The sequence below is a fragment of the Rhinolophus sinicus genome, linkage group LG03 (assembly GCF_036562045.2).
Source record: "Rhinolophus sinicus isolate RSC01 linkage group LG03, ASM3656204v1, whole genome shotgun sequence".
Classification (NCBI taxonomy): Eukaryota; Metazoa; Chordata; class Mammalia; order Chiroptera; family Rhinolophidae; genus Rhinolophus; species Rhinolophus sinicus.
In genome coordinates this window covers 192,536,484-192,564,256 of record NC_133753.1, presented here as the reverse complement: position 1 = coordinate 192,564,256, position 27,773 = coordinate 192,536,484, and the positions used below count along the sequence as shown (strand labels likewise).

The 27,773-nt window shown below is 42.0% G+C and overlaps 1 protein-coding gene across 3 annotated transcripts in view; it reads right to left on the bottom strand.

Annotated features, from left to right (window-relative positions):
• Nucleotides 1–27,773, bottom strand: part of CTNND2 (catenin delta 2) — an 826,448-nt gene that overhangs the window by 95,368 nt on the left and 703,307 nt on the right. For 2 of the 3 annotated variants that reach the window (XM_074329071.1, XM_074329073.1), the window contains 3 exons: nucleotides 15,421–15,594; nucleotides 5,709–5,783; nucleotides 4,481–4,631 (listed from right to left, as the gene is read on the bottom strand). In XM_074329071.1, coding sequence (XP_074185172.1) covers nucleotides 4,481–4,631; nucleotides 5,709–5,783; nucleotides 15,421–15,594 — 400 coding nt within the window. The remainder of the gene's footprint in view (nucleotides 1–4,480; nucleotides 4,632–5,708; nucleotides 5,784–15,420; nucleotides 15,595–27,773) is intronic. The other variant, XM_074329072.1, reaches the window with a different exon arrangement.

Sequence of the window (27,773 nt, the reverse complement as noted above, 5' to 3'; positions counted from 1 at the left end):
GCCCACACCAAGACACATTGTAGTTAAAATGGCAAAGGTTAAAGACAAAGAGAGAATCCTAAAAGCAGCAAGAGAAAGACAGCGGGTTACACACAAGGGAAATCCTATGACTATCATATGACTTTTCTACAGAAACTTTGCAGGCCAGAAGAGAATGTAAGAGTAAGATTTTTACTGCTATATCCCCTCGTGCAAGGGAAGTAAGAGAAAAAATAAACATGTGGGGTTACGTAAAACTAAAAAGTTTTTTTCACAGCAAAGGAAACTATCAATAAAACAAAAAGAGAGCCTACTGAATGGGAGAAGATATTTGCCAATGATATATCTGGTAAGGGGTTAATATCCAAAATTTATAAAAAACTCACTCAACTCCAAAAAAACAAACAACCCAATTAAAAACTGGGCAGAGGACATGAAGAGACATTTTTCTAAAAGAGACATACAGATGGCAAACAGACATATGAAAAAATGTTCAACCTCACTAATCATTAGAGAAATGCAAATAAAAACCACAATGAGATACCACCTCACCCTAGTCAAAATGGCTATCACCAATAAATCAATAAACAACAAGTGCTGGCGAGGATGTGGAGAAAAGGGAACCCTAGTGCCCTGTTGGTGGGATTGCAGATTGGTGTAGCCACTATGGAAATCAGTATGGCGGTATCTCAAAAAACTGAAAATGGAACTACCTTATGGCCCAGCAATTCCACTCCTAGGTATCTATCCAGAAAAATCCAAAATTCTAATTCAAAAACAGCATTAGGAATAGAGACAGTGGAAATGTAATGGCTGCATGTGATGTCAGAGGGGTAGTAGATTGGGGGAGGGCTGTTATCACTTTGTGAGGGATATAAATGATAAATGTCTAACTATTACATTGATTTGTACATCTGAAACGAATAGAAAAAAAAGACATTCAAGCCAGAATTCGGGGTTTGGAGAGTTATGACAATGTTCCAGAATAAGATGACAGGACTGTATTTGAATAAATGTAGATTTTTGTACATGAATAAATGAATAAATGTAAAAAAAACAACAAAAAACAAAAGAAAGAAGAGGTTCTACTGGGAAAGTAGCACTTGAGTGAGGACCTGAGTGGAGTGACGGCTGAAGTGCACAGACACTTGGAGGAAGAGGATTCTAGGTAGATAGAGCAGCAAGTTCAAAGGCCCTGAGGCAGGATTGTGGCTCAGGTGATAAGGGAACCAAAGGGACCCTGTGGCCTCAGCAAAGTTAGTGGCAGCAACGGGAGAAAGTGAGGTTGGAGAGGGAACAGAGAGTTATACTGTATAAAGTTGTGTCTGCTTTAGAAGCCTTTGCTTTACCCTGAAAGAGATGAGGTGCTGTCGGAGAGCTTTGAGTGGAGATGTGACATGCTCTAAGGTTTTAACAGGACCACTCTGGCTTCTGCGTCGAGAGTAGACTGTAGGGGGCAAGGGTAGAAGCTGAGAGACCAGGTCTCTGGCCATGAATAACCCAGGTGAGAGATGAGGGGAGTTTAGGGACAAAGTGTCAGATGAGAAGTGTCCGATTCTGGGAAAATACAGAAGGAAGATACATTTGTTGATGGATTGGATATGAAGGGTGTGGAGTCAAAGGGGACTGCAAGGTGGCCGCCTTGGACCACTGCAAGGACAAATTGTCATTTGCTCTTATGGGGAAGACTGGGGAAGGACTGGGTTTAGGGAGAAGATAAGAAACTCAGGGCTGGAGAGGTTATATTTGAATTGTCTGTTAGACATCCACTGGAGATGCTGGACAGACAGCTGGACACAGAAATGTGGGATTCATGACAGAGATATCTACTCGGGAGTTGTCAGAACACCATATTTCTCCACGAAACTATCTGAGGCCAGCAAAGTTTTGAATGAGAGTCAATAGATAAGAAAAGACATAGAAGTTTATTGTATTTTTCATTCTTGGTTCAAAGTCATTGCAACTTTCTTTTCAAGATGTAAAATTCTATACAGCTTTTCCTACAAAAATCACTACTTTGACACAATATTTAATGTAAAAGAGTTAGCAAAGGTCACATTTCCTTTCTCCTAGATAGATTATAATGGTGCATTTTTTTTGTTAAATTCTGCTGTTCTCATTCAAGAAAAAAATTATTGATCCCACAAAGCCTGTGACTTCGATATTTTCACTTCTACTTTTAAATGATTGGCTCCCTCTCTTGTCTGGTGACATGTGGACATAAAGGCTTAATTTAATGGGCAATATGGCGCTCCAAATGTTCCTGCCTCAGACTGAGTACTAGATAACTGGCTTCTGAGAAAGAAGAGAGGCCTGGAAGCTAGAAGACCAATCAATAGTTCCCTATTTTGTTATATTTTAATCCACCCAAAGAAATAAAACATGCAAACTCACAATACCGAGTAGTAAGTATTCAGGCAGTAGACAATTAGTTATTGATTTTTTCCTCCATTTTCTAGAGGAGCAATGGGATTTTTATCAGAAGTCTCAGCTCTGTCCTGTCTGAAACAACTATGTCAGGAAAAGGAAAGAGAACAAGGAGAGTGTATCCTGACCTTTTGAGCTAATGGCCTAGTTTAAATACAACAATCCACACACAACATTTACATTAAATTCAAACTTCATCTAAATATCAAATTCTATTTCTTTCATGCCTTATAGTGTACTGTATGTATAACAAATAGTTGCATTTATCAGACCCAGATTGGAAAGCTGGTTTCCCTGGGAATGAATACGTGGCTGCAGACCTGCGAAAACTTCAGTTTTTATTAGAGGATATTATGGGTACTATGAAATGGCAGGAGGAAAAATGGCTGCTTCCCAGATCACAAAGGGTTTAGTCCACCACGCTCAGGAATCGGAATAGCAAACATGGACCCACGTAGCTATGTAAAATTTGTGTATGATATTTGGGTCCACACCTGGTAGTCCAACTGCCTCAGGAATGGAAATCTCTTGCCCCTTTGTCCACTCTCACCTGCTTTCCCCAGATCCCCAGAGGCCATATAACCTGAACATTTGCCATGGGGGTGGTCCAGCTCCCTGCTGTCTGGCCTCCATTGACATCTATTACCTGCCGGCAGGCTTGCCAGGCTTCTTGCTGCACTGACTGACCAACGACCCTTCTGGAATGATCGCTTGCATCCCAGATGCCTACAGTAGCCGATGGTCTGTGGGGAGGCTTGTGCCTCTCCCCAGGCAGGTTCCTGCGGCTCATCCGTTCTCCAGGCCTCCATCAGCCTTGGCCTGGGCATCTTGCTACATACAGAAGGAGGAACCAGGAGGCCTCTGGGCGGGGTTCCCACCACTGACTCTGCCCCAGGCACTGAGGCCCCTTGACGACCTTGAACCCACTGGCTGCCTTCCAGCTCCCCGTCCAGGGGACTATCTGCAGAGGCTGCTCCATTGACTTGGATGTTCTTCCCCCAGGTATTCACATGGCCCACTCTCACCTCCTTTGGGTCGATGCTCAAATGCTACCTTCCCAACAACTCCTATCTTGACCTTGACCTCCACTGACAATCACAATGCCTTATGCTAAGTGAGAGAGGCCAGACACAAAAGCTCACATATTATGATTTCGTGTATATGAAACTTCCTGAACAGGAAAATCCATAGAAACAGAACACACACTGGTAGCTGCCAGAGGCTGGGAGGAGGGAGAAAAGGGGTGACTCTGTAATGGTACAGGATTTCCCTTCCGGTGATGAAAAGGTTTTGGAACTCTATATAGGTGGTGGTTGTACAATATTGTGAAAATACTAAATGCCACTGAAATAATACACTTGGTTAATTTTATGTTACGTGAATTTCACCTCAATTAAAAAAAATGGGCAACCTCACCAATTACAGTTGCCTTTACCCAGGGCCATTTCTCCCCATGGAACGTTTCTAACACACAATGGGATTCATGTGTGCATTTTCTTTATTGTACTCTCCCCTCTCCCAAGTATTAACTCTGTAATGGCAAGCCTCCCTGCCTGCTTTGCTCCTGGATGTAATCTTTGGGCCTGGAACAGGCCTAGAACAAGGTAGGTCATAGATACATATCTGTTAAATAAATAGATGAATGTGTGACCTCTTTAATATTCATCGATATAAGGTCCTCCCTCTTTCTTGAACACCAAATTAAAGGGAGACAATTCTCTAAAAAACAGGATGCAACAGCCAGTATAGTCTCATCTAAAATAAATCTAAACATTGAGAGGGAGGAGAAGTGGGGTGCATCCCATTACAATCCCAGTGCTCCAGTGCTGAGCACCACGGTCATCTTTAATTTGCAAGGATTAGAAATGGCAACAAACATTGCATTTTTCTCTGAATTCTACAAGACAAATCAGGACCTTGGATTTAAACTAGGAGAACTGGAGAAAATGGGGCCTCTGATAAGTGCACTATTGCTGCATGCACCTCTGTTCTGCGAGTCCATTCCAAAACACGCACCCCGCCGGGAAACATTCGCATGTAACAACGGGGACGCTGTGACTCAGGGAGCACATACCTATGAGCTCCTTATTCCGGACGTCCAGGGCCATGTTGCGGAGCGCGGTGGCCACGGCGCACACCACGCGGTCGTTGTCTATTCGGAGCAGCTCCACGAGGATGGGCAGACCTTTCTCCTTTCGGACGGCCGCTCGGATGTACACTGACCACTGCGAAAGGCCAAAGGCACAGACATTAGAAACGGAGGCGGAAAACCCTATACGCAAGCAGCACGTGCAGGTTTTCAGATGGCTGTTGGCAGGTGCCCAAAAGGTTGAATTATCAAGACCTAGTTGGAGAATGGGTTGAGTAGGTTAGACATGTATTTGCATGTTTTAACGGTTTTTGTTTGTTTGTTTTTTGCTTTCAACATATGATAAAGGTGTAGGGTTAATCAGTCAACCGATCTTTGCTTCTCTGATGCCAGCATTTTCAGCCCTTGAATGGGGAAGCATTTCGTAGCCGTTTGCATGATGTGCATACTGGATGTTTTAAGAGGGGAAGGTTTGGGACAGGAAGGGCTGGCTACTGACATTAAGAGGAATAAAAAAATGAACCCTGGAAAATATAGAGAATGATACAAAGTTGAGTGTGGGTGATGTTTTTTTTTTTTTTAAAGATTGGAATTTGGAGGTGGGGCATAGAGATGCGTTGCTACACATACTGTCCAGCAAGTTGTTTGCTGAATAATAAAGAAGAAATAATTCTTTATTTATCAGAAAAAGGTAGGGGTGAGGAGAGGTAAATATGACATTGAAAATCAAGAGTAAAAATTGTAAATAAAAAAACCTGTTAAGATCAAAATGTATTGTGTCTAGGACCATTATTCAATGTCTGACGTGTAAAATAAGATATAGAATTTGTTTTGGGTGGTTGGTGGCCTTAATGGAACACACCTAATCTTACAATTGAAATATACCTGCAAAATCAGAATGATAAAGCATTCCAATTCATTTAATAGAATGCAGGTAGGCCCAGATTCTTCAGACATTTGCATATATACTTCATACTCTCGTACGGTGTTCCAGAGAAGAGCGTGTGCTATAAAAATCAACCAATATAAGGGTTTAATCTGTTGCAATTTCATTTACAATCTAAGAAAATGACATTGAGGACAGGAAGTTTTGGATTCTGTGACAGAGTTCTCCTGGGGACCACCAAAAGTGGAGCAAAGTCCCCACCCCTCCCCCGCCAGGCCCCTCCATCCCCCTCCCCATTGGGGCAGACACCCCAGAGCTGGCTCTCACCTGTGGCAGGCAGGGAGCCCCCTCTGGCAGTGAACGTAGGGCATACGCCATGCCTGCCACATCCTCAGCCCAGCCCTGCATGAAATATGAGATTAAAAAAACACACAACTTCATCCCATCCTACGTTAGAAGTCACATTCACATAGTTTCTTATCACCATCAGCTCATACTATAAGCTCTTCTCCTGCCCTCACTCTGTGCCCCCAGCTCCAAGAAGTCTGATGTGGTGGGGGGCAGACAGAACTCACTAACGCATCTCTTGACTGCAATGAACTGTTGCACAGCCTTGCTCTCAGGGAGCAAAGGAATGGATGTCCAGGAAGTCTTAGACATGGAACAACATGGGGTTTGGATGCTGCTTTTTGGAACGTGGACGTGTGGATGTGGTGTCCCTTCCCAGGGAGGGAAGTACTCTGTGAAAACAATACAAAACCTCCTTCGTATCCACTGGAAATCGCGTTTGCAATTTGACATGCTGAAACACGATTTTTATCTACCTCCTCCACTATTTATAAACCTCTGGTCTCCAGGGCCCAGAAAAGATGGGAAACCAGAGCTCATGCAGCCCCTTCTGTGTTGGGGGCTTCCGTAAACTAAGGAGGGAAGCTAGAGAAAAGAACTGAAATCAGAGGGTGGGGTCAATGTGTAAAAGTTGTGAGATGAACATCAACAATCGATGTTTGCACGGGGAGATATTCTGGACCTTTTGAGACCATAGGGAATGTTCTTGGGAACGCAGGCAGGCTGATGCATGGGCTCTAATGATGACCTCTGTCCCAGTACCACCTCATTCCAGTCCAGGGTGTAGGTTTGTACATTAGTGATCTCTTCTAATTCCTCAAACCCCTGGGAGGTGGTGTTAATATTCTTATTTTGTAGATGAGGGAATTTAGACACAAAATTGTTAAGTAACCTGCCCACAGGGGTCAGCTGTGCCCCTGAACCCCTGGTCCTGTTATTCAAAGTCCGTTTCTCTTTATGATGCTGACAGCATCCCTTCCTCTGCCATCATTTCATTCTCTCTCCCCTAATCCTTTGAGCTCAGTCTCCCAGCCATTGCTTTTCCCTCCCTTGCATTCTTCCAAATGTCGACAGAGGAGAAGCCTGGCCATATCTGAGGTGAGCCAAGAAGGGATGGCTATGACTTTATCTTCTCAGAAGTCCAGCTGTTATACCCCTCCCATGTTGGATGGAAGGGTGATTTGGTATTTGGAAAACAATGAGAGTCCTTCAGCTTTGCTGGGAAGTGGTTTGAGAGTAAGTAAAAAATGGCAATATATGGCCCAAATGCATATGCATTATAGATACACCTTTTTCATATGAGAAAATGGTCAACAGTGGTATGTTCTGTCTATGTGAAAAGGGATAACAGACTACAAATTTGATCCGATATTACTGATATTGCTGCATGGAAAATAACTTTCATTTTGAAACTTAGTTGTGTATGTGTTTGTACGTGTATGGAAAATTCCCAATCTTAGCTTAGTGTACGACAACTCAGAATAAATTATTTACATTTCACTCAAAAGCTTTTGCCCATTTCCATAAGTTTTCTTGACGTGCAAAGGATATGTGATTGTGATGCTTTTTAAGGAGCAGCCGACCAGTCAACCAGTCTTGGAGTAGGTCATGTGTATCCAATGTGTAATCCAACAAGAAGGAGGAAAAGCCAGCGTAGAGGTGGAAAGGAGAAAGGCATCGTAGAGAGACAGTCACTTGGATGATGATGACAGATGTTGCCCAGGTGTGCTCAACACAGAAACATGAGACTCCTACCGTTTTCCCGAAAGAGACATGCATTGCCTTGGAAGCACAGCAGCCTGTGGTGGTTGGAGAGGTGTGTGGGTTGCCAAGAGTTTTGTAATCAGAAGTGGGAGTGTCACTGGCATCAAAACAGAGGAACACGAGAGAAAAGTATGCCATAACTCACTGAGGTTGAGGTGGAAATCTTAGGGTGGAACTTGACATCTGCAAACAGAATGAGAGCACTGCACCGAGCATGCCAGACTGCAGTGAAGGCACAAATCGGGCAAGGACCAGATGCCTTTGAGAAGAACGGTCCATGTGCCCCACAGAGGATGCCTGATGGTTCAAGAGGAGGAGAAGGAAGAGAAAGAAGAGGAGCAGAAAGGGGCGGGGGAGGATGACAGAGAGGGAGGCGGAGGAGCTGGTCCAGGAGGAAATAGCACAGTCATATGCTATTTCCCTAGTCATATCTCTCCAAATTGTTCCTGGGGAGATGCTGTCCCATTGCAGGTCTTGGAAGACTGATGAGCATTCAATCAAAATGATCTCAGCTGACAGAAACCGAACACTTAAGCCAAGTGCCAGGCCCAGTTCTATTTTTTGATATGTAGTAACTAATTTAATCCTCATCTCAACCCTATGCATAAATACTAGTGTCACTAGTGTCACTCCCGTTTTACAGATGAGAAGAGGGAGGCACAGCAAGGTCCCATGGCCTACACATGCTTGCCCAGACCTTGAATCTAGGGAGCACTGCCCCAGAGTTGGTGTGCTCGACCCTCAATTCTCTTCCGCATCTAAGAGAGACAGTATAAGATATACCTATCTGCAAGCATAGTGATATAATCCCTTATAGTCACCAATTAACCTTGGCCTAATAATTCACATTATTATGTTAGTGTTCCAGTTACCCATCTGGCTTACCTCTAAATGCCTGAGTTAAAGACCCTTTGTGTACTGTCAGTGGAGCTCCTGGACATTTCCATCTAGCCTGGAGAACAACTTGCCCGGGTTTAGCCAACCTGACAAGATAAGGAAAGGATCGCTTTTACTCGTATTTGCATGTGAAGGGACAGCAATTCAAAATAGTGAATGCTGTTCCTTCTCCTCCTCCTGACCCATGGCTCTTCCTGGGAAGTGGCTCCACTGTTATCTAGTCCAACAAGGCGTTGTCGGAATGGGACAGAGAACAAAGCTGCAAACATTTAGTGTTTAAGGCTGGAGAGCGCAGATGCAGGTGAAAGATGGGATATGTTTGAAAGGAGATGAGAATGGCAGAAAATCTGCCTTCTTCCCAGAGTCAACAGAGAGCTTCTGAGCTGGAGAGAGAAAGGATCCGGTTTGGAGAGGAAACACGAGGTGTGAGCATCACGGGAGACTGCCACCGGAAGTGTCCGTGGACAAGATCTCCTCTGTGTGAGGCTGCTGATGAAATCTCCCTTGAAGGTGGAAGAGCGGAGAGTCAGCAGAAGCTCTGCTGTCCGTCCTGGACCTCAGCAGTGTACACCACGCCCCTACCCCATCATGGAGTGAGGACGGCACAGGAGGAATGGCAATATGCTTGCAGGGTGGGCGAGGGCTCCTGCAGCCCCCGTGTGGCACAGGGGAGCCCCTGAGCATTTCTGTGATCTTGAGTGGGTGGGCTAAGTTGGCTGGGGAGGGAAGGCTAAGGACTCATGGCTGCAGAGGGGTTAGCTGGCCAGGAGGCGGGGGATGTATCGGAATGGCGGGCGTGGACAGTGCCTGCCTGAGTTAAGGAGAGGACATGGCAGCATCTCAGGGGAGATCGATTGTGGGGAGAAGCAGGTGTGGGCCTGGAGGGTACCTTGGACCAGAGACAGTCCAGTCACCAATCGTCACACTCCAGCTGATAACCCAACAGGACAAGGAGGCCAGAGAAGATTCCATGGATGCCCAATCCTATCCCCTGCAGGGATATGCCTGGAGACTCCCCAAGTTTAGTATCAACTGCAGGGGGCAGGAGAGGATGAAAACTGACAAACATAAATGCAGCCAAGGTTTAAGCCTGAGGGACTGGGAAATAGCTGAATTTGATTGAGTTTACCTAGAGATGTCTAGATTAAATGTTTTTTTCTTTTCTTTTTTGCATGAGGCAAATTGCGATGAAACTAAATTGCATTACACCAAACAAAGTTACTTGCATAAGAGCTGGTTCCAATAATGTTCCTTGTTCCTTGATGGTTTGGTGATAAAGTGAAGTCAGTAACTTTTTAACCCTTTGAACCCAGCTACCTCATTCTAATGTGGATTCCCAGGAGCTTGACTTTTAAAAATCCCGGCACAGCCTTATATGGGATTAATAGCTATACTATTTCCAAAAATTTCTCCCCTTCTTAAACTAAGGTGACTCTGTTAAGACTGATTTATGTTCCTAAAAGATTAACACTGTAATTTAACTAGCTTTTCCTTCTTGAAATCCTAACGATTTGCTAAATAACTAAGACAGTTACGTACCCCCCAACTCTCAGGCTGTGTCAAGGTTAAGTAATTTTTGATGAAAAAACATGCCTTTAAACACGAACCTTTCTGAACACAGACCATGTTTTTACAAATGTTGTAATACAGGTGCCACCCTTGCTATCAGCACTGACGGTGGTCTTAGGACAAGAAATCGCTACCACGTGTGATTAGGGCCAATGAGTGGGTTTGGCCCCAGATCTTCTCCTGCTTCTTCTCCCTGGGTCGGGCCCTGTGTCAAGCTGGTCATCACGTCCAGCTGAGCGTAGTGTCTCCAAGAGCGTTCTGAGTGGGCAGAGGCCTCAGACAACCTCTGTGTTTATTCTGGCCCAATAGCTAACCCACTCGGCATCACGCTTCATGCCCCGTTTTTATCATAGTCTGTCCGCATTCTGTCTCTTTGTATTTATACCTCATGCTTTGCATCACACCATTAATTAGGACAGAGACAATTCTCTTTGTCTTAGATGTCCCATCATGATTTTTGCTGTCATTGGTTGCAGTCCACTAATCGGCCCTCATCCCTTTGTACATGACACACTGACTGCTAAGCTACGCCAAACTCAGTGTCCTTCTCAAGGCTATTGATCCTGTCGCTAGAGACAAGTCTCAAATTTCCCAGTTCTCTTATGTTTTATTCATTTGGGCCACATGGCAGGAGATTCTGTTTCCGTCTTCACATCTATGTTGCTATCATGTTAGCTCATTAAATATTAAGTATCTCTTTAGTCTATCTTATTTTAAAAATAAATGGGGAAATAATAGAGTCTTTGAGGATAGTCATATTTTAAGGGGGAAATTGATGAATCAAAGATATCTAAAATGTTTGGCTTCATAGCAAGTCCAGATATATTTCTATTGTTCAAACCTTGGGTTTTCACAAAGTTCAATTACAATGGAAATAATCCATAAATGGGAGTTGAAAGAACATTCATTCACATTTTGGAGATCTCCAACCTACTATATCTAATTGTTTTAATATTCTATGACAAAAAAAAAAATCATTGTACTGTAAGTGAGAAAAAGGTAACGGAAATCTAGGCTGGCAATGAAAATCATCTATCACTTTGCTTCTGTGACAATGCTATTATGTTTTTCTGATGCTCATACACCAAGTAATAAGTGTTTTAAAGTTTAAGAAGTATTTAGGGCCGTTACGAAGATTTAGTTTGCTAGTCAATTTGTCACACAGAAAAAGAGTGTGCACGATCTCTCCATAAAGAGAAGTTATTGTTTCAGATGATGAGGTTTATAAAAAGCTGTCTCTATGCAAAATTCTGGTGTTTTACCTTCACATTTCTGCTTTTGTTTGGGTCATAAAAAGTTAAGGACACTAGAAAAAAGCCACTAAATTTCAATAGTTGCTATAAAAACACATCCTGGGAACTCTAGATTTCAGATGGTGACACTGCCCTTATGGAACCCGATGCTGTTGTGTATCCTACATCAGTTTTTTCATTATTCAAGGTTTTTTCCTTGTCCTTTTAAAGTAAGGATTTCTTTGTTTGGTTTTTGTACAAGTTATAAATCCGTTAAAAATTATAACAATTTATCAATGTTCAGCTTAATGAAGATCTTCTCAGATCATCCCTGTGGGTTGTCTGTCTTCCCTTCCCATATATTCCCTTACCATTTAATATGGTAAATTAACAAATTATACAAGACATGACGATAATGTGATTGGCTTTCATGCATGCTTGTGTACTTGTATTTCGATAAGGACATTCATATTTAAATATATGTATTTATAACGACACACAATTATTCCTTTGTGTCCCTTGCTCTGCCTGAAGACCCTCCCATGTATTTAGAGTTACTAGGAAGGCCAGTGCTTCTTGTAATAAGGTTGACATTCTGGGAGTCAAAATTCTACTTTAACCACTGGGATGGAAATCTTTCTAAAATGCTTTCTGTTATTAGAATATATGGAACAGCCAAGACATTGGATGGGCTCTGACAGTTTTTCTTTCTTACAGCCTCCTATGTACTTTGTCTAATTCTTCTGTCTTCTCTCTTTGCCATCACAGGATTTCATCTCCTTTCTTACGGCAGATCTGTATGCCTGCTTATAAGAAGCACTCCTTACATTTTAAAATATATTGCTTGAAATCTGATATGGACTGGGAAATCCAATGGTCATAATTGTTAAACTGTCCAAAATACAGTTTTTGTGATATTGACTTCATCTGCTCCAGACCCTTCTGCCTCTTTTTTAGTAGACTCTATTAGTAACTGAAAAAACTACCAAGTACGTGTCCTCTGAATATGTGGGAATAAGTCTCACACTGCAGATAACTGTGCTGAACTAATGGGCAGGTTTATGCACTGAAATCAGTCAGTAAGATGTTACTGCCAGGAGATATTGATAATTTTTATTATACTTTTATCATTCTTATTTTATAATCAAAAGTAGGAGAGAATTTTTAAATATCAAAATAGTATAAAAAGTTTAATTTTATCATGTTCTCACTCCAGACACCTAAAGACCTGGACATACCTTGGCAGCTCTCCCAGCTGACCTGGTTACGTCTGAGACAGAGCCTGGTAATTTAAACAGGAAGTTCAACACTGCAGGAACTGTGGGAATGGGCAATGCTATCAAAATCTGCAGCCTGGAAAGCACTGATGAGTCTGGAAACTGAAAAGAAAACAATTCTCCCACAACTCCTTTCTATCAATTTTATATCATATTGATTACATGTTGACCTCTGAATCAAACAGCCAAATAAAGAATCATAAAACGTGACCGTCTGAAGATGGCCTGGTCATTATATGTGTTATTAACTGCTTAGTGACTGATAGATGTTCATAAATATGAAAGACTGGTTTTCACAAGAAAGACACGTAGATATAGATGCTAGTTGTAAATGCTTCTGTTTGAGCACTTTTGCTCAGCCAAGCACAGGACTGAACAACGGGGCACAAAGACATAAGTGGGACTTGGCTTCTACCGTTAAAGGGTTTACAGACCAGATTCGTTTCTAGAAGACATTCTTAGTAGCTCACTGAGGACTCGTATAAATAAATGAATAATTGATTTAAATTTACACTGACACTGATTTACAGTGTCATTTACAGTGACACTGATTTTAAATTTTGGCGTTTAGATGTGATGGCACAGTTCTTAGTACATGTCTTTTTACCCCCCATGACTGTTTTTAAGATTTTCTCTTTACCACTGACTTTGAGAAATTTGATTATGATGTACCTTGGTATAGTTTCTTCATGTTTCTTGTGCTTGGGGTCCCTTGAGCTGCTTGGATCTGTGAGTTTAAATTTTTCAACCTTTATTTTTTCAACATTTTTTTTCTGTTTTCTTCCTCCTTTCTTTCTCCTTTGGTTTGGGGTCAGTAATTACACATATATCAGGCCACTGAGCATTTGTTTTCTTTTTTATCTGTGTTTCACTTTATAATTTCCACTGCTATCTTCCAGTTCACTAATCTTTGCTTCTGCAATGTCCAATACTCTGTTAATCCCATTTTTCCATGTATTTTGTTTTGCTTTAAATGTTGTACTTTAACTCTAGAAGCTTTATTTGGATCTTTAATATGTTTTCCATGGTTCTAATTAACTTTGTGAATATGTGGAATATAGAGTTTCACTTGTAAAGCCAAGGTTGTAGTCTTACATTTAAAACCCTCTACAGCTCAAAGATATGTCTCCATTTTGAAATGGTTGTAAGAACCTAAGTATTTCTCAAAGAAAATAATAATTCACTAAAAGTAATATTTTAAGAGGGCACACTTGATTCGCTACCATCTAGATGCTTTGTGCCTCAGGTCAGGCTAAGGCCTGCAGGCCAGAGCCCACCTTCCTATGTCCATCTAGTCAGTCCTCCGAGGCAGGGGAGCTGGGTGGGGACTTGCAGTGTCTAAGTGTTCTTGGCTGTGTATAATGACAACCCTTGGCCAATGACATTCCATCTTTGCATCCAGTGTTGTGACTGATCTCCATGAGGTGACAGGAAGCAGCCACCATCTTCTCTGTTAAAGACGAGACATCTGAGACGTAATGAGGTGCTCTAATTTGCCCAGGGTCACAAAGCTCAAAAGAGGCAGAGGCTAGGTTTGAATTGTGATTTGCGTCAAAGCCGCCTACATTTAGAGGGAGAGAAGATCTAAGGGTTAGTGCAAGGAAGTGATTTCCATTATTATCTCTTTCCTACTCATGCGAGGCTGTACTCTAGAGTTCTGCCTGGCATGACTCTGCTCTCCCTAGTTGGAAGCAAGCGGCAACTTCCCTTCAAGCTTCGCCCAACCTGAATTCTTTCAGTATAGCATTAAGGTGCCTACGAGCCGGGGAGAAAAGGGGCAATACGCACATTCTTAAGACTCTCAAAAGAAGGGGTGGGCCTTCCATGCGTCAATAGGCAGCTCCTGGGAAGTATTGCCAGGGACTGGGCCCCAAGAGCTGGGGTGTCACATCAGAGAAAGAAGGCAGTGCTGCAGCTGAGACTGTCTCAATGGAAACAAAGGATGGAAGAGAGGGGTGGGGAGGGAGGGAGAGAGAGAGAGAGAGAGAGAGAGAGAGAGAACAAGAAGGCCCATGCTGGCAGGTATAATAGGGAGGGAGGGTGCAGTTGCATGACAATGCTGAGGCCTGTTGGTGTGACACCGATGGTATTGAGCTTCTGAGAATTATCTGTAGCCATGTGCCTATATTAACATCGTTTTATAGAAATGAATATTAAAGGAAAGAGTGATTATGTCTATCCCAAGGCTTTGATAGTAAATAAACAGGAAATGGATGGCAGAGGTCCAACTTCCTCCGGTGATGTTTTCCCCATATGCTCTCCATCATCTAAGAGGTTACACTTTTTATGCCATAAGGCAAGTTAGCTTAATGACCAGAGTCAAGAATTCTTTCGGACGGTGAATCCCTTTCTACCCAAAATGAGGGTCATGAAGGTTTCCATGAAAACCAATCAGGAACAGCATGTGTTTATAAGGACTCAGACAAAAATACCTTCTGATCTCCTTCTCAATCATGTATTTGCTTTACTTATTTAGTTTTGCCACAGACAACTAGCAATACTAGTCTCTGTAGGGCCATAATTTAAAAATGCAAGAAATTCTCTTCCTCTGGGGACAGAACCAGCTACAACACTGTAAGGATTCACATGAGTTTTTATTCAAGGTGTTGGGTGTTAGCTCCCTGAGTAGCCAATGGCAGTGCTTTGGAAAGCATCAGCATGTCCCAGTCTCCCCTGAAAACAAAGTAACTCAGCTACACGACTGGAATGGAAAGCACATCACAGTGCCTATACTTACATCTACCCAACTGTGTTTTGTAGGGATCCTCAAGGACCCCTGAACCCTTAAAACAATTGTAAAGGAATACCTAAGTCCAACAGTTCAAGGTAACTGCTATTTCTCTGTGTCCTCAAACACTTCATTAGAACTGCATTTCTCAAAGCTGGACTTCTGTTACTCTCTAACGTCGTGCTTGTCATTCCCGATTTCTTATTGTAACGAACTAGTCATACCTTCCAGCTCCCTGCAGCCAAGTTCTGCAGGGCACCTGCCGCCCCTTCCAGCGTGTCTGCATTTGAGCACTCAGAGAGCAGTGTGAGGTAGGGTTTGACTATTGATGGGTGCCACAGCATCTGGATCCCTTTGGGTGGTTCTGCACAGTCTGGAAGAGGTCCTACTCCATCCCACTGGTGGAAGAAAAAGGAGAGTACACATCTTTAACATCATTACATTTCCCAATAGTGCCGTCTGTAAACATGACAGATGAAAACAAAAGCAGGGTGTCCTGATTTCTGGCGAACATCTACTGCATGGAGGGCACGTCCTAAAGTAGGAGAGCCATTCCCGCCCCCGAGAGCTTGTGCTGGTGGGTGGCGGGGGCGGGAGCATGTACTTAAGTGTACACAAGTGGCAGGAGATTGGATGAGCCCTCTGAGAACGATTCTAGCACAGTGCTACAGGAAGAAAGAAGAGGTGAGGTACTTTTGCTTGGGCAAGATGGAAGAAGCCTCCAGACCAAGGCAGCGTATCTTACAGATAGCACGCTATCATTACTGACATAACTGAGTGGTAACAACCAAATGCCAGGACTTCTTATGCATAGGCGGTAACTGCAGTAAATTCCCATATAACTTGTAAACACATTTGTTTGATTTTGAGTACTATCATTGCATCTATGGGCACCAACCCAATGACAGGAGGGACAAAAGAGAAAATTGCTCTGTTTTATTAGATGCATTCACATAGCTATCGGCACATCTAGATTTTAGAGCAATTCTGATAGTTAAGTTTGCTTTAAATTGAATCTAATGAATAACAGGAGCATGTAGAATTAAAAATTAATTACAAATAATTTTAAAATTATGGGTTATTGCACAAAGGAGTATCAGTGGACCTTTAAAAATGATAGATTTGAAGACCGTGTAGCAACTTGAGCAAACAATTTACAACAAAAGTTAAATGAACAATGCAGGATACAAAGTGGTATGGGTTTGTACTTTATACCATGTAAAATGCATCATAGAAACCATGTAGTGGTAATAAAAACTTACTCATAAAATGTTTATGTCTTTCCTTTTTTCTATATTTCAAATTTTCTGTTCTATTACTCTTATAATTTTAAAAATATTAAAAATTGTAATAATGATTCTGACCTTTGATCATACACAGCCTTTGTCATTTGTGAAAAATAAAGCAATGAGTATAATGAGGGTAGAAATAAAGTACACTATATGTATAGAAAACTATCCCCATATTCACTTCTGAGAAAAATCACAGTAAAACAAAATAATCCATAATATTAGAGTGGGGTACTGAATTATTTAACTGCTTTATTTGTGTTTATTAATGATTTCTTAAAATATACTCTAGATGTCATACTATGCTTTCTCACAGATATTTCATGTACATATATATGTACACATATGTATACATGTATGTATAAATACAAAAACACAACTATGTTTCAGAATATGTGTGAGTTCCTTAGTTTTGAAAATTTTGCTGGAAGAAAATATAGACTTACTTCATATCCGTGTAACATAAAAATGGAAGTGTTGATAGTGAAAATATAAAGTTATTTAACTGTCACAAATCACTTCAAGAATTTCATCATTTATTTTCCAAGAAAAAACTGAAAACTCATGCCTTCTTTGTCTCAGTTAGGACATAGCTTAGTTTAAGTCAAGGCTAAAGCTCAGAGATGAATGACATCCCACGGGTGGATGTTGGGCATCTTATTAAAGGTCATTTTCAACGAGAGCGTCACTCAATTTCAACTTTCTAATGAGAACACTCAAGGTGGGAATGTTCTTTGTTTTTTTTTTTTTAACAAAAGCCACTTCTCAACCATTCAAAGAAGACTTTTCACCTGTACACCCATATCAATGAAACCAACACATTTCCTTTAAATAAATAAAAAAAAGTAAAAGTGAACCAGCCTTGTCATATTGCCCCTGGTTCATTATTTGAGACTGACTCATTCCACTGGATAGAAAGAACACTGTCACCCTGTAGGTTTGTTGACGTCAGTGATGAAACAGGAATAATACTGGCTTCTCAAAGGAAACCAGCTTGGGGTTAGTGTAATGGAAAATGGAAAATTATTACATTAGTTTTTCTTTTTCTTGTTTTCATTTTTTATTTTGTCATCTCCTTAAAACTTTCCAGCTATCATTTTCATATAAAGATGTAATGATATTCAGGAAAATCAGACTATGGAATTTAAAACTCAACCTGGATGAAATTTCCCTCTCATGTAAGAGCTACCATAACACCAGGAGGTGAACAGAAGTTGCATTTGTAGGCTCATTACAAGATGTGACAGCCAAACCATACAAAGAGCAAAAGGCAGCTGTGTTATCGTTTGCTGGGCTTCATCTGTTCTCCTTTTCTAAATTCTGTGCAATAAAACAGGATAAATGGCTACGTCAGTAGACAATTTTATTCTGCGCTGACATGGATCTATGCAGCTCTTAAATACCTTTTATTACAATTCTTTCTTAATGGTTACATACAGAGTCTGAAGGAAATAAAAGGAAAGCTGATGTGATATGGATAATCTTTGATCACAGCTTGAGATGGAGTTCAAAGGGTATTCTCTGCCATTTCAGAACGTTGATGGCAGTCTGGCATGTCAACACCGAAGAAAAAGAACTGCTTAAATCAGTCAATGCATCTAGCCTTTATCTGGGTATTTTATTCAAACTTATACTGAGTTAATAGGGAAAGAAGTGTCAGCTGTCCATTCAAAAATAGATTTTCATCAGCCATAGAAAGAACAGAAGTCTTCAGAGCTGTGCTAACATACTTGATATTATGTTGCCCAGAGTCAACATCCACAGGCATACAAAGCAATGTGACATCAGGATAAGACCGAAGCTGTGAACCGTTTCTGCACATGTAACCTTTACTGCTAACCTTCTAGAACGAGGATCCATGAGAAATTGTGGGATAGGCAATTCTTTTACCAAAGTGGAAATATGTCATTTATAAATTTAAACACAAGACATATCTACCCTAACATTTCTACAAAACCGGCATGTGTGGATGGAAGGCAAGGAGTGGCTAAATGTTTGACACAGTCAAAACACTGGTCATCCAGCTATGGAATTCTCAGAGCACAGGACTAAATTCACGAGCCTTATGCAAACTGTGCTTATTTTGGATGCATCCTGATGGCATATTACCACGATTCTTTAATAGCTTGAAATATGAAAATAACATAAAGAAGCCAAAATCTCAGGAGGGACAACGTTCTATGTAATAAAGACAGGGCGTAACCAAAGAGACAAAGTAATTTTAGGAAACCCACAGGGGCAATGATAGCAGAGTATTTTTTGACTATGTTGTCTACATTATTGGTAAGTTGTGGCAAGATTTACACACACACTCACACATAAACATATAAGTGTGTGTGTGTGTTTATATATCTTCATATATCAGGTTTAAGTTTAAAATCAAGCAGAGATTAGATAAAGGGAAAACAAAAGGAAAAGGAGAAAAGCATTTGTGATCTTAGAAAGTTTTATTCCAGCTTGGGGGACATTTTTAGTGAAACTACCCCTTTCTTCTCCTAGTTTTACTCCTCACACTTAATAGTTAAATAAATGTTCCTCAATTTTGTGCACACTTTTATTTTCATCTGTTATATTTTAACAAATAAAACATGCAAGCATTCTAGAAACTAGCTCGTGATTCTTAAGTTATTACCTAAATGTTTAAATTGTATTTTGTGCAAGTCATTCCTAGGTTATTAGAAAAAAATCAGAGAATATATTTTTCGCTTTAAAGTCCCTCCTATCCATTGTCTTGTTTATATTTAGAATTTTACACATATATTTAGAGGTCATGAAGCTAAGGATTGAGTGGGTTATACCAGAGGTTTTGAGCTTTTTTCTTTTTTCTATGTTAAAGCTCTAATCCCCAATATGATGGTTTTCAGAGGTGATGCTTTTGGGAGGTGATTAGGTTTATGAGACCATAACGGTAGAACCTCCATGAGGGGATTAGTATCCTTGTAAGGAGATGAAGGGGCCAGAGTTTTCAATTTCTGCCATAAAGGAACAGCAAGAAGACGGCCATCTGTAAACCAGGAAGGGGCCCTCACCGGATACCAAATCTGCTGGTCCCTTGATGTTAGACTCCCAGGCTCCAGAACTGTGAGAAACAAATGTCTGCTGTTTGAGCCACCCAGTCTGTGGTATTTTGTTACAGCAGCTTGAGCAGACTAAGGCAGTAATCATTACTAGGGCTAAGAAAACTCGGTGTTAGGATGGCCCTCTAGTTACACCATTGATGTTTTGTCATGGAGCAATCTTGGGGACAGTCTGGGAGCAAAGCAAGGCAAGTGTGTGGCAGGATTATGTTGACAGTAGATCACAGATTGATTTGTCATCCCAAAGAGTGCCACAGTCATCACATAATAGCAATACTTTTCTTTACTGGCTTTAAATGTCTGACTGTATGACTAGTGTAATAAAACAAATCAGTAAACAGTTTATATCACTCACTTTCTAAACTTGTATCAAATTGAAAATATACATGATCTCTCCAAGAAAGTCATGCTCAAACCTTTTTTGGGAATGAAGAGAAAAACATGCTCCCAATTTAGATGCCAAGGGGCTGCTGGAACGTAGACACAATGCTTTGTGATATGGTCCTAGGCTGGCAAGGAGACACGTGCTGGTCTCTGCAAGAAAGTCTGCTTAGGAGGGAAATCACATAGGTGTGGGAATATGCTCAATGTGTTAAAAAAAAAAAAAAAAAAAAGGAAAGATCCTTACTTTGGAATTGCTTTTAATACTTTTGCTTCCCCGTAGGGCTTAAATTCTATTTAAAAGATATCTATCTTAGTCGGTTTGAGGATGGAAGGGTGGAAGCCATTTGCTGCTTCTATGAGGAGAAAGATGTGACTTAGGGATAAAAATCGGAAAGTTTAAAAACCAGAAAGTAAAGATGTCCACACACTTTATAAGACTTTGTAAACGTGGAGTTCTTTCAAGGGTGGCAGCTCAAAAGACAACTCGAAAGATACATTCCTAAAATCCCCTATTGGGTGAGAGGAATTAATAATGAACTTCTATTCCCCCCCTCCGAAGGCAGTTACACCTGCCCCAGTCTCCAGCACACTGGGCTGGGCACCATGGAGATGCCAACAGGACGGGTACACCTAATCGGGAAAAGGCTTGTCCTCTCCCAGATGTCACAGCCATTCACGTCTACGTAAAGAAAAGAGCCTGTTCTGCTGAGCTGTATCCTTGAAACAGAAACAGAAAAGGCCTCCTCCCCAGTGGAAGGCGTCTGTATTGTCTAGATTTCTCTACCGAGGAGGAGGCATTACAGTCATGACACGTGTGCAGCCTTTTATTTGGAAGGGATTTCAGTGACATTAAACAAGAGTCCTGTGATTTTGCAAGATCAAGGGAGTGGATCTGCAGTGACAGGAAACATTCTGATTTTAAAATCCTCCCTCCCAGGTTGAAGTCACACATCACAACATGTCGGAAGAGAAGATGGTTCTAAGAAGGTAAACTGTCAGGAATTTTCTCACGCAGGGCGTAGCTTAATCCCACTGCAGCCAGTACTAAGTACTTGAAAAAGCAATGACCTAAACATGAGTCCATCCGCTATCTGCCATTTTTGCTTGACTTGGCTTGAGCAGCAGAGTTACTAATTAATTTTGTCTTGACAGTGTTTCATTATCACTTCCAGCTTTTTTTTTGGAGGGGGGGAAGGGTGCAGGGGAGGACGATGGGGAATAGAAGTGATGGTTATTAAAAAACTCCAAGCAACTGTAAAAAGCCAGAAGAAAAATGATTCTTGTGTTGATTCTTAGGGATTTTGAAGAAAAGGGCAGTTTGGGTGTCTGAGTTCCCCAGAGAACTATTTAGAAGACATCAGCTAAGGGGGGGCTAAGAGTAGCAAAGGATGCAGGTGAGAGGAGATGGCAAAGGAGCTGCATTTATGTGGCACACATTGTCTCCTGGCTCTCCTTGTAGGAGATAGGAGGGGGTTTGCATTGGCAAGATCAGAAACCTGTATTAAAGCAGAGGCAGGGTATGGCGTTTTCTGAACAAAGCGTCAGAAGCAAAGAGACTCAGCGATACAGGCTGCTGTGCTGTGGACCACAAGACTGTCACTGAGGCCGGTCCATGGCACTGGGCTCAACTGTCCCTTCTCCAAGTCATCAAGATGGAACTGAAATACCACTAATGCTCACCTAGAATTCCATCTGCTCCTAGCTTCCCATCCACCGGGGCCATGACCCCCATTACCTGCCTTTTAAAGGGGGCTTTGTCCTTGGCACGCCAACCCCCTTCAGAGAATCCTGGAGTCTAGTTTGTTTATATCTTTGGTGATATGTCCCTCAAAGACAGTCTAGTACAGTGGACCTTAACTGGAGTGATTTTACCACTCAAGGGACACTTGGCAATATCTGGAGACATTTTTGGTTGTCATAACAGGAAGAGGGGGTGCTACCGGCATCAACTGGGGAGAGGCCAGGGAGGCTGATCAATATCCTGCAATGGCCAGGATAGGCCACACCTCAGAGAATTACCCAGCTCAAAATGTGAGCAGTGCCGATGTTGAGAGCCCTGGTCGAGCAGTACATGACAGAGTGTTTATTAACGGCGTGGAGTCCTGCATGGCAAAACGTAAGTAAAGAAATTACATGAGACACCGAAATAGAGTTTTAAGTCTGTAAACTCATTCTAAGTAGAACAGTAGAAATTTTAGGTGAGGGGACATATTTCATATGAGAAGTGCAGAATAAACAGCGGAATCTCATTCATTCCGTCGCTGTGTAAAAATGTGCAGCCGTGATCTGTGCAGGCTCACACGATCTGTTGTTTTGAGGACATGAAATCCTGTGTCTTGAGTCACCAAGCTCCTGGCATATGGGAAGGTGAAAGCAGAGTGCGACTACATGGCAGCAGGCCGTGAGGAATGAGCAGCCGCTGAAATAAGCAGATGGTGAGAAAGGAAACGGTATTAAGCAGCAAAAGAGAAAGGATGGTTAGTAATAAGAAAATGAAAAATGCCTGGAAGAAAGAAAAACAACTACCCAGTGATATGAGGAAAGACATCAAGAATGTCATGAAAGGCAGAGCCATCAAGTGATAATAAATCAAATCAAAATGTTCTTCCATTCTTGCTGGTGTGAAGCGTGATTGAGATCAATGTTGGCTTATGTATCCAAAGCCTTAGGAACATTCATTTGGTTTGGATCGTCAATTTAAGAATTTATCCTGGAGACGTGATTAAGGATGTAGGTGAGATTTAACTACACAGACGGTTAGTACAGTTTCATCAGTTAGAATATGGAAGCAACCTGACTTTCTGATAATCGGGGCCTGTTCACACATCACAGTAGAGCCTTATTGTGGAATTCGTGGTAGCCCTTCCACATTCTGTTTTGAACAACTATTTGTTGACAAGGAAAGAGGTCATGCTGAGTCCAGGGGTGAACTGTCAGACAACAGTGTGCAGAGTGAGGCAGGGTGGCCACTGCGCCCCTACCTGTCGTCACCTTCAGTGATGTGTCAAGGTGGGCAGCGGGTGGGGGGTATGATGTTTTCTTTCTGTAGCTCATTCATTTATCTTACTCATATGGCATTTATATGTTATGTGCATGTATATACCGGGGGTGGCAAAAAACGTATACAAGTGGACACTTTGATCACCATTACTCAAGCAGTAGTTCGCCATAAGCAGAAGTGTCTGGACACTGATGGGAACCACTCTGAGCTCCTCTTGTAATTGCAGAAGTCAAACGTGACTTGTGTTCATCTTTTGTTATTGGTATATATTGAGTATTATATTTTAAATACAGTTTTCCTTGCTTAAAATGTGTATACATTTTTTGGCACCCTCTGTATATATTTATAATTAACATCAATTTTGTCTGAAATAAAGAGAAACGTTTAAAATTTAAGTAAGTTTAAAATTCTAATCTCCAATGTGGTCATGTGCAATAAAATTCATTTTTGTGCTTTGGGACAATAATCGCTATTTAGTCTCAGTCTCATTTCTAGGCCAGTGGCACCCATCTGACACAGTGGGCCTATGGGAATCTCCTGAAGAAGTGACACCCAATACACAGTCCTGAAAATCCAAGGAAACCTTTTAGGTGATGGGATGTCGTGACGTCAAATCCATCTACATGTGTCATGTGTTAATACCTGCAGAACAAAGCAATGTTTAGCCTGACATGATCAAAAGCACTGCTTCTCCAGGGGCCCTTTGGGACTCACACATATGCAGCTGTTGACGTAAATCGTAAGTTCTTGGATGATGATGAGATAGCATGCTCCTTAGGCCAGTGGTGACTGCAGATCAGAATGTTGACTAATCATGTAATAAATGCAGCACTGGCGTAGGTAGCTGAACAGTTTGCACCATAAATGGAAAGAGAAGGTCTACAGAATACTCTTGACTCACAGCGGCCCTTGGAGGAGAAGTGTCACCACAAAGGAAATGGATGAGGCTGGGACAAGTCACAGCTATGAACATCTATTCATAGCAACAGCAAGAGCTAGAGGCCACAATAAGTCCCAGATTGACTGTCATTCATTCAGCATAGCTGGTGGTGGGCATTGAGCTAGAAGTCAAAGACAGAAAGAAAACCCCCACTCCCATCCTTCTCTTCAGAAAATTCACTCTCTGTGGGGATCGACTGCTGTCATACCTCATAATGTGATGAGCGCTAGAGAAGTTTAAATAAAACCATGTGGGAGAAGGCTAGAGAGTGATTACCTTTTTACTTGAGGGAAGTCTTGAAAGAGTGGAGACGATATTTTGCTTGGTTTTAAAGGATAATTCCCCAAGTAGTGGAAGAAAGAAGTGGGAATTCGAGCCAGAGGAACAGCATGAGCAAAAGCTTGGAGCCTGGCCTGTGGGACGTTAGGATGGACCAGGAAAGTGCTCAGGCAAAAGGCCTTGGAGGTTCTGCCAAGACGTGTCTGCTGTTATCGTGGAAAAAGGAAGGGGGCGTTGAAGATGTAAACAATAGTATAAACAGAACCACTTTACAAAGGAGCCAAAGCTGCCAGGCCAGAGGAACTGCCTTACGTGTCTTATACCTCAAGCCTTGGAAAGTTAAAACAGGGCACAATAACACTTGGACTGGGCCTCGGATAACACTGTGTACCAAAGAACTGTTTGCAAAGATAACAAGAAAGCAGTTATTAGGACTACTGGACTGATGACTGCTGGGCTGAAAATTAAACACATTGTTTAGAATTAACATCATTATGTCATGTTATTTGTACCAGCAGAAATGTCTTCCTCCTACTGATGTAACTGTTCCCCCACCTTTCTCATAAATACCCATTGCCTTGGTCTCCTAATTGGAACATTTGGGCTTCGGCCTGAATCAGTATGTCCCAAATAGCTGTTCTCAAATAAATGCTTGCTGCCTCTCACATTGAAAGGCCTTTATTTTTCAGTTAAATGTTTTACACAGAAGCACTATTGCTTTTGCGTATAAAATATCATGGTGATACAAGTGCAACCTCCTGCTAGTTATGCATTTGGCATCTACAACGTGAGAATGAGTGAAAAGGAGCAACGACACTTAACTCTTAAATGGACCCCATCTCAGTGAACTGTGAAACAAAGATTATCAGGAGAGGCCATCTACCATATAAAAATACTAGACCAGATTCATCCTTGAGTCCTGAAAGGTTTATGTCTTTATCCATGTGGAGATATATATCTATGTATATCCATATGAATTAACAAATTCACAAGGGATATTCAAGCAGAAAAGAGAGGCTTTGAGGTCTCGGGCATCTTCCTTGCTTTTGTTTTTTCTCAGTGGGTATTCTATACCCTGTCAAGTTAAAGCTGTAAACCTAGAACTCTCTAGAAGTTTCTAGGTGAGTTAGAATACTTTGTAGGCTCTGAAGGTGACCTGATATTCTGGTTTTTAACAAAGATGGGGATATCCTAGAGAGAGACCTGGGACACATCCATTTCTTGCTTGCTGCAACCTGTTACTAGGTTGGCCCCTCGTCTCACTTGAGGCAGCCAACCTTTAATTCCTTTTGACTCCTTGGCCCCTTTGCTGAAATGGCAGCATGCTTTCCCGTCGTGCAAACCACTGGAGGAAATCCTCAGGTGAAGCACTTTTTTTCTGTTGAGACCTCAGGTTGTCTCAAATGTCAATCTTCCCGAGCAGGTGGCACCACCTTGACTCAGTTCTCTCCCTAGGACTGGCCACCATGCCAGTAGGCCCAGTGGATTTGACTGTGACCTCCCAACCCTCTCCTTCCTCCTGTCACCTTCTGTCCAGCCTTTACTCTCTTGTGCCCAGGACTTTCAGCTTTGTTTCCCTTCCATCAGTCTTTAAACACCAAAGAGTTTTTACTTTCGACTGTTTATAGATATACTGAACTTGACAATACATATTCACATGGATTTTCAAACAAGCATGATGGCTGTTATCTGTTACACCCTCATAAAGCTTCATGCTTAATTTTCAGGCATTTCAAAATATTTTTATGTTACATAGAGCCCAGTTAAAAGGCCTTTTAAAAAACTATCACTTGGTTGAATCCATAACTTTGAAACTTCTTTGCAGACAATGATATTCTACTATATTTTAACTTACAGTCGCTTCAGCAAAACTTTCTTGAAGAAATCCTTTTTTATTCCTTAATGGATATTGTAAGGAAAAAAAAAATGGGACAAACGAATCTTATACATTTGCATTTAGACTTTGCAAAAATCATAAAATTCTATTAATCACTTGAGCTTACCTATCTCAGGAAAAAGCTAATTGATGCCATAAAATCTGCTTCAAAGGACAGCGTTCTAGGCCTGGAGAATTGCTCACCATAAGGTTTCATGGAGGCAGCAACCCCCTTTCCAGACGGGCTCTATCTTGGGGTAAAGTCCATGGACATTCTCTTCTGATCCCTGACTTCTCTGGACCCAAATAACTCCTAATCTCATCTGCCACTTCACATACTTCAAGCCACATGAGTGCACCTTGGCACAGAGGTGGAGAAAGGGTTCAGGGTTCAGGACAGAATCTTGCTAAATGAGACACCAGTGACAGGTACAGGGGCCACCAGAAAGATGCACTTCAGAATCTGAGCAACAGACAGGACAGAAAACCTTGAAATCAGACTGAATTCGATCTCCATTTAAAGTTTAGTTTAGTCAAAGTGAAAAATCATAAGAAGTCCACGTCCCAAATCTGCCTTCCAAAGTTGCCTGGGCCCATCTGGAGGTTTGGAGTGCTCAGGGGGTGGGTGAGACCCATAGGATGGTGGTCGCCACGCAGGCTGGGAAGGACCGTACTCCTGCCCATATGCTGTTCTTCCTTTCAACCCTTACTGCGCTTGCTCACTTTCCATAATAAAGCAGTGTCAGGACTGGGCCCCATGGCATGTATCATAGTACCGCAAAAGCAAACCGCGAGAAGAACCCATTACACCTTTGTTAGACCACATTTACTTTATTTGATATTGGAAACGTTCATAACCCATAGTGGCCTGGCTTCCTTAAGTACTGGGTAGGAAAACTGAGGCACGTGACATCACTTTGTACAATGCCTGACACATAGTAGATGCTCACTAAACACCTGGTGGCTGACCTCTGCATTCCCCGGGTGGGGCGGCGTTAAGTGGCTGGATTAAGAACCACGGCTTGATCATCTTAAAAGGCCCCTATGATTCAGAGCGAGGACAGATGACACAGAGCACTGACCCATGACAGGGGAAAATGTGGCTGGGAATTTAGTTCTCAGAGTGGAAGGTCATCATCAAAGAGGCAACGCACATGTATCTCCTACACTACAGGCTTGTTTAAGCTGGACCATATAGATCTAGCTGCAAAGTACCCAGAGCAGCCCTCAGGGCCCACAAACAGCTAGAGAACTGGGGCCTACAAAGATGCAAACACTAGTGCATTCAAGTCAAATGTAGGAATTATACTCAAGAATGCATTCCTATTAATCCTTCCTCTTGATAAAATATTCCCTTAGCCCTTACTGTAAGTGACACGATTTCTAAAATAGTTTAAAAATGGTGTGCTGTGATCTATACAGATACTGTGCACATTTATTTTGCATTAAAACCTGGCAGGAGAGTGTGATGTGGGTTCTGTTCCCAGTTATCCAAGCCTGAGGATGGCCAGATCTTGGGTCTGTACAACCCTCAGCAGCTTGGATGGACAGCGTAGTGACCAGGGAAAAGCTGGATGAATGACCATGTCCAGGGGAAGACTGGACCTGTGGCCACAGTGTCCAGGGGAGATGGGAAAACCTGGTGGCAGGGGCCTGTGGCCAGTAGCAAGATGGGTGTTTCTTCATCCTACTCACTTACCTGGGGGGCCTGGTGGGTGAGGGGTTCAGTGT